The 6,878-nt window shown below is 58.3% G+C and overlaps 1 protein-coding gene across 1 annotated transcript; it reads right to left on the bottom strand.

The window, feature by feature from the left end:
- Positions 1-870: 870 nt before the first annotated feature.
- On the bottom strand, positions 871-4,741 carry LOC142004004 (uncharacterized). Its single transcript, XM_074981422.1, has 3 exons — positions 4,552-4,741; positions 2,906-3,241; positions 871-1,568 (listed from the first exon to the last, which is right to left on the bottom strand). Exons 1-3 carry the CDS (start codon positions 4,739-4,741, stop codon positions 1,300-1,302), a joined length of 795 nt encoding a protein of 264 aa, XP_074837523.1. The 3' UTR covers positions 871-1,299.
- Between the last annotated feature and the right edge of the window lie 2,137 nt (positions 4,742-6,878).

The raw sequence follows: 6,878 nt of genomic DNA, 5'->3' as shown, positions 1-6,878 counted from the left end.
TTTCCGATCTCCAGAACGCCCCAGGCTGAACTTTAAACACTTGCTTAAGCCCCACTGGGCCTGATTCATGTCTGGCACGGTGCTGGTGTGAAGGGGCCTACAGGAGAGTGAGGATGAAATGGGGAAAGGTGGTTTAATGTGTATAAGAACCGAGGCCAATGACTTCAGCGGTGCTTTGACATGGGCCTAAATGTGATGCTCACTCCAGCCTGATGCAAAACCACTGATATCCCTATGGCTCCTGGAATCACACCTAGTAGCTGAAACTTGCAGATGCTCCTGCTAGTGCCCTGGGGCATTGATGGTGGTTCTGCACTTTTACTCCCAGATCTGGCTCCCCTGGGAGCCTCAGACAGGCTGATCCTCATGTCTGATCCCCACAGGGTTGCCACAGAATTTCAGCAATGCTCAGAGACCAGCAGCTCCCATCCAGGCCAGATTTCCCTGAAGCTCTCAGCTCCTCTGAGCAACTGGCCAGATCGGAGGGATGGAGGGAGCAAGACCTCCCATAAAACACTTCACTGTGTGACAATGTGCTCTCATGTTTATATGGCAATATAATTTTTGCATGTGAATATGCCTTGCTCAAATATGCTTGATGCAAAACAGGACAAGTTACCTATCACTCAAAAGCCCACGATCCCCTGGATGTGTATACTCTATTTGTGGGCATGGGTCATTACTGGATGTGAAGTTAGAAAAATTAAGTTGACACCTTTTTTATTAAGCTAGGTCTTCTAGTGAAAGCCATTAAGGTACTTAAGGAACCTAATGGCCCGGTGATCATGACAGCTACCTCTGAATGGTTTTGTCTTTCCTGTAAGCCCAAACTGTGGCTGGTCCTAAACAAGACAACAAGCACCTTAGAGACCAACAAATTTATTAGCTCATGAGCTTTTGAGGGCAAAACCAACTTTTGCCAATGGAAAAAGGGAGAGGGAAAAAAGACATGTGACCATGTCACCGGGTGGGGCTGGAGTGGGTACCTCTGACCTCCCTCAAGGTGCGGGGCTATGTCACTCCCTGTCGTGGTGGCAGGGCAGTTGGCACAGCCCCGGGACTCAGTGGCAGCTGTCGGTCAGAGCCTCCCTGAGGGCCTGTCTCCTCTCCAGGGCAAGGAGTCAGGTGGGGTCAGGTGGTGGCAGCAGAGGGACCTAAGGGGCATGGAGCCAGGATCTGGCCCTTCTGAGCTGTGGGACTTCTCAGCTGGGAGTCCAGGAAGCCCCAACCTGTGGTGGCTCTGCAGCTGCCCTGCCCTCCTCGCTCAGGCCTCAGTGGCCAGGGACCCCAGTTCTTCCTTCAGCCCCTCGTCTTCAGGTGGATGATGGCCACCGCGATGCAGAGGGGTCCATAGATGGCTGTGATGAGATAACCCTTCAGAGAGCAGTGGCACGAACACCAGCTCCTGCCACCTCCCCGATCTCCCGCATCACCTCCTGCTGGCGTTGCTCTCCCTCCCTTTCCTTCTGTGGTCACAGGCTCTCTGCCTGCTGTGGGGCTTGTAGTCATCCATTCTCCTGCTGGGGGGCCTGTGAATCCTTCGGTCCTGCCCCCTTCCTGCCGACGGCCTTTGCAGGGAATGAAATACAACAACTGCACGTTACTAGTTGCAGGGGTGGGGTGGGGTGGGGTGTCTGTCAGTGCTTGGCTGGGGGCTGGTTTTAGACAGGGGTAATGTGTACAGAGAGGTGCTGACAGCCATGAAACCAAATTAACCCTGCAGCAGATGGAAGCCCCGTCTCACCAGGGGCAGGGTTCCTGCCAATTGTTTCCATCCACATAAATTTTGTTCTGTGCACCAAGGAATTTGCAAATGTGCACCACCAATGGAAACACAGGCTGCCGGCTGTGGGTGCTCTGCTAATCAGCTGGGCAGCACCCAAATCTCTCCTGGGTGGCCACCCAAGCACTCAGCTCACAAGGAACACTGGCCTGGGGGTGCGGCAGTACCCTCCCCAGCCCTCCCTGAGTTCCAGCCCTTGTGCCTCTGGCCCCAGCTGGGCTGCCCACATTTTCAGGCCCCAGCAATATTCCACTGGCTCCACTGGAGCTGCACTGCCTGATGGCAGGCACAGCCCAGGGCTGGCGTGGGTGAGGCTGGCAACACCCCCCCGGAGTGCGGCGGGGGGATGGCAAGCGAGGTGAGAAGGAACAAGGAAGAGAAGAGGAGGAAGAGGAAGTGAGAAGGAACAAGGAAGAGAAGAGGAGGAAGAGGACGGGTTCCTGCCAGGGCCTCACTCTACATTGAGCAATATGTGGAAGTCACACAAACAGCAGCTGACTGAAGGAAGATGGTGCCTGAGCCCTGTGGCACATACAGGTCACCCCCCCTCGCCTGACATTCTCCCCCCTGCCTCGTGGGTGTTGCTGCTGAGACGTGACTTCCGCCTCCCAGCCTGGCAAGAGCCCACCACTGGCACTGGCCATCTTTAGCCATTGGCCCAAACTTCCCTTTCCCTGCTCCTGTCTCCTCCCAGGGCGACATCCCCCAACTGGGATGACAGCCCTGGCACGGTAAATGCCGCAGAGACCCCAAAGCCGGCAATCACCCAAGCACTTACAATTGAAACAGATGAATGGAGGGCTAGCTGGCTTCCTGCCTGCGACAGATAGGGAAACTGAGGCACAGAAGGATGCTGTGACTTGCCCAAGGCCACACAGTGCAGCGGTGGCAGTGCTATGAGTAGACATTTTCCTGAGTCCCAGCTCAGCACCAAAACCCCAGAGCTGCTTGGCACCCAGGGCCGAGCCCTAGGTGTGAGGCTGTGTCTGCACTCACTCTGCGCACGAGGAATTCAGGGCACACTCCCTGGACAGGAGGGGCTGTGGTAGGCCTATTTCCCTGTGAATTGTGGGTGGTCTTAGCTGTACTGAGCTCATGGGTGTGGGGACTGTGGGAAGTTACCTCGCACTGACAGCACATAGTTGAACGTCCTCGGGTTTGTAGGGTCGGAGGCGATATCCACCACAGCATGGTACGGCCCCTGGTCCTCCAGCCGCAGCTGTCGGAGCTCCAGGGAGAGGTTGCTGGCATGGATGGCCAGCCGGTTGCTGAAGTAGGGTACGTAGCTGCTGCTGAACACCTGGCCTTGGGGCTTGGCCTCTGCGATGTGAGTGCCCAACCGTCCCGAAAACCACAGGATGCGGACGATGTCTCTGGCCACGGGGCGCAGGGCAGGGAAATGCACGGACTCCCCCACAAAGCCCGTCAGCCGCACCTGGCCAGAGCAGAGCCGCAGACCTGCAGGAATAGGCCAGGCAGGAGGGGATGGAGTGAACTGAAGGGGGGCCGCTATAGAGAAAGGGGCCCTAAGACTGACAACTGGGCCCATCAGTCCATAGAAATCAGCACAGGAATCTTGAGTCCCAGTCTAGTGCTCTAGCCACCAGGCCACACTGCCTCTGCATGGGGCGACACACTGGTAAATGGTCAGGTGTGAAATTGAAGTGCTGCCGTGGTACCAGCACAGCACTCCCTCCGTGGTGCACCTCCCTGCAGGCCCCCAGAGCATTGGATGTGTCTCTGGAGTCAGGCTGCAGCGTGGGAAAATGCTCGAGATCAACTCGGCCTCAGCAAATCCTCCGAGAAAACGCACACGGAGCTCTTGACCAAGGTGTGGTCGCGCTTGGGGCTGTATGTGTCCAGCCCTCCTGCCAGCCCAGCTGGATTAAGTGGGACGAGAAGCTATGACTAGCCCAGGTTGTCTGGCTAGGGGAAGCTGAGTCACTCTCAGAGCCTGGCCCCCATGAAGACCTTTCATTTCCCAGTTCTGTGGAACTTGCCCTTTCATCTCCCTGGGGATGTCACACCCCCCGGGACTGGACAGTGAGGCCTTTTCCACCTGCCTCAGTGCCAGGAGGGGTTTGTTTCTGGCTGGCACAAATCTACCCAGGACTGCGCAAATGTGGGACTGGGTCTGCGGCTTGGGCCGTGTGCACATTGCCATAAGGCAGGGGCGTGGACCAGGAGAGATTCAAGTGCTGCCCAGCTGATTGGCACAGCACCCATAGCCAGCAGTGTGTGTTTCTATGGGTGGTGCACATCTGTGCATGCCTCAGTGCATAGAACAAACTTTATTCCGCCCATGGATGGGAAAAGAGGGAACACTGGCTTGGACCCCAGCCTCAGCAGGTCTCAGGCCCTCACCCATCCCTCCGAGCAGCGCCCAAGGGCCCAGCTTGCAGACCTGAGTCAGACTGGTTTGTATGTGGAGGTAAGAGGGGCTTGAGTCACAGCCCAGTCAGTGCCTGGGCTTAGTGCTTGGTGCAGATACACCACGAGCACTTGGGCAGGAGGCTGTGAAGCTCTCGCCTTGCCCAGCCCTGCAGGATCAGACTCCGGATAAGGCCAGCATCCTGCAAACACCACCTGCACTGAGTGGTCGCTGAGCACCACGACCTTTCAGCACAATCCCAAGTTACCTGCTCCATGCCCCATCGCTGCTGGGCCCCAGGGAGCAGCTGTTTTGGCTGCATGGTCAAGAGATGCGCACCACCCCATCCAAGGGGGCTCCAGCCCACCTGGGTAACAAGCAGCCCCGTTCCACTCACCTCCTGGAGCCAAGAGCAGGAGGCTGCAGAGCAGCAGTCCCTTGCCAGGCCCCATGTCCTGGACTTCTGCTTTCGGGTAACTGCTGCCGGGTGGGTGTGTGGGTGGTGTGTGAACGGTTTTATAAAGCTCCCTGTGCGGCTGCAGGAAGCTGGGCTTGGCCACAGTGTGCGCATGTGAGCCTTGTGGCATCCCTGCCTTTCCCCGCCAAGCTGGAGGTGTGTCTGTGTGGCGAGTGGCGGTGGAAGGCCAAGAGAGCTGTTCTCAGCAGAGTGAGCACACTGATCACTGTCACATGGTGCCAGCAAGCTGAAGGGGGCAGTGGTGTCTAGTGGCTAGAGCAGGGGCTGGTAAGCCAGAACTCCTGGGTTCTATTTCCAGCCCCGGAAGGGAAGGGTTGTTTCACTGGTTCAGGATGTGGTAGCAGGGGCCAGGACGCCTGGGTTCTATTCACAGCTCTGGAAAGCAGAGCTGCCCCGTGGAAAATGCTGAGGGACTCACTGTTGTTCCTTCCGGCATCTGTTCCCAGCCGGGGAAGGGAAGGTCTTCTTGTCGCGTCTCCTCAGTGCCACCTTGTGCCTCAGTTTCCCCCCTCAGCCAATAGGCGTGGCAGTCCTCTTGCGGGGCAGGTCCCACTGCTGCACAAAGCCTGCTTTCTCCTACACCTTGTAATGGAGCACTCAGACCTCGAGGGGCTACTTAGTGCAGCCCATGTCCTCGGCTACTGGGCGAACTCTGGGGCCACTCGCTGCCTAAGAAGTAATGGAGGAGATGCCAGGGTGTGATGGGGTTCAGGGGTCCCCAAGCACTGCACCCTGGCTGCAGGCAGGAGTGACTCTCACTCAGCAGGTGGAACAGGAAGTTTATTAGGCGACAGAGGCCCCGTTTCTCACAGAGGTGTCAGTACAGCTGGCAGAGCAGCCATTCCAACCCGTCCTGGGGAGAGGAGCCCGAGGGGTGCCCCTCTGGGGTGTAGCTTCCCCCTCGCCAGGCTGGCTGCCTTCCAGCTCCCTCTCCCCCCAGCTTCCAACTGCCGCCTCCAAATCGAACCCAGCTCGGCTCCTCCCTCCTCTTTGTTCAGGGCAGAGGTGTTACCTGCCAGCCGAGGTTATAGCCCCAGGGTCACCCTTAGCCGCTGGGAGCTGCTCTGCCTGTCTCACACATCCAGCCCGAGTCTCACACTTGCTCTCCCCCCACTCCATCACACAGGGCTCAACCAATTTTACTTTTGTAACTGATGCAGCAAGGCCAGAAGTGCTGGACTCTGACCTGCCAGGCCCGGAGGTGTCAGGACTCTGACCTGACACAAATGAAGCACTGGGACAAGTTCCCCACTCAGACCCAGGGCTGTGAGGTCACTGCTGCTCCCCTGGACGGCCAGTAGCCAGTCTTTCGAGGTCTCTCCTTTCTGGGGGCTGTGGCTTGCACTCGGTCTGCCTACGCCCCTTCGCGCCTGTCTGGGGCCTGACCCCACAGAGCCTGCGTGGGGCAGCAGGATGAGATTTTGGGAGGCCCCTGGGGGAGGGGAAGTGTCCTGTGTTGGTGTGAGGGGGCGGGACTCGCGCTGCACACAGCTTGTGAAATCAGGGGATTGCATCAGGCTGGGAGCAGGAACCCGGGGCTGATAGTTTCTGCTCTGGGGGCAGTGAACGAGGCCTGCGGCTGGACTCTGGCTGCCTCAGGCTGTGCTGGGTGGACTGAGGGGCTGGTGGTTTACTGGCTCCATCAGTGCAAATTTCCCCTACCTAGGAGGCAGAGGGAGGCACAGGCTGGCACGAGTGGGGAGGGGAGCGCCTCACTTGCTGGGATGTGGTCAAAGAGCCAGAGTCACATCAGCAGTTATCCTGTTACCCAACAGGCTGGGCTGGGTTTGGCCCCCCGTCTGCCTGGGGCCCCACCTGCTAAGCTGCATGCCAGGCACTTTCAAATCACACCCCGGGGTTCGGTGCTCGGGCCCAGGGCGGGCGCTTGCTGGAAGCCAGGTTAGCTCCAGGTTGGTGTCGGGAGGCCGCCCGCCTGCAGATGGGAACACACCAGGGAGCCGCATTCCGGAGAGAATTAACGACCCCTCCTGGGTTTCCTTCTCAGTCAGACCCACCATCCTGGGAGGAGCTGGGAAAGCACGACCTGGTGCCAGGCTGGCTACAGGGGGCAGGCGGAGGGGCAGGTCTGTCTTGCAGAGCCCAGCAGAGCTTGGGGAGAGAGAGCCTCATTAGGCAACCTCAAGAACAAATGACATCCTGGAGCAGGCCCGGCCCCCTAGAGCAGGCCCCAGCAATGCTACTCCTTAGAGCAAATCAGACCCCTCATCCATCTGTCTAACCCAGGA

The sequence above is a fragment of the Carettochelys insculpta genome, chromosome 30, assembly GCF_033958435.1.
Source record: "Carettochelys insculpta isolate YL-2023 chromosome 30, ASM3395843v1, whole genome shotgun sequence".
In the NCBI taxonomy this organism is placed as follows: Eukaryota; Metazoa; Chordata; order Testudines; family Carettochelyidae; genus Carettochelys; species Carettochelys insculpta.
Note: the sequence above shows the minus strand (reverse complement) of the source record. Positions and strands in the feature narration are given on the sequence as shown.

Bases quoted from the DNA above. Each gene is read 5' to 3' on its own strand.
- LOC142004004 (XM_074981422.1), bottom strand. From the start codon at position 4,741: ATGCCACAAGGCTCACATGCGCACACTGTGGCCAAGCCCAGCTTCCTG. The intron at 3,242-4,551 runs GTGAGTGGAACG...CTATTCCTGCAG, and splicing joins CCTGCTCTTGGCTCCAGGAG to GTCTGCGGCTCTGCTCTGGC. The intron at 1,569-2,905 runs GTAACTTCCCAC...TTCCCTGCAAAG, and splicing joins CTATGTGCTGTCAGTGCGAG to GCCGTCGGCAGGAAGGGGGC.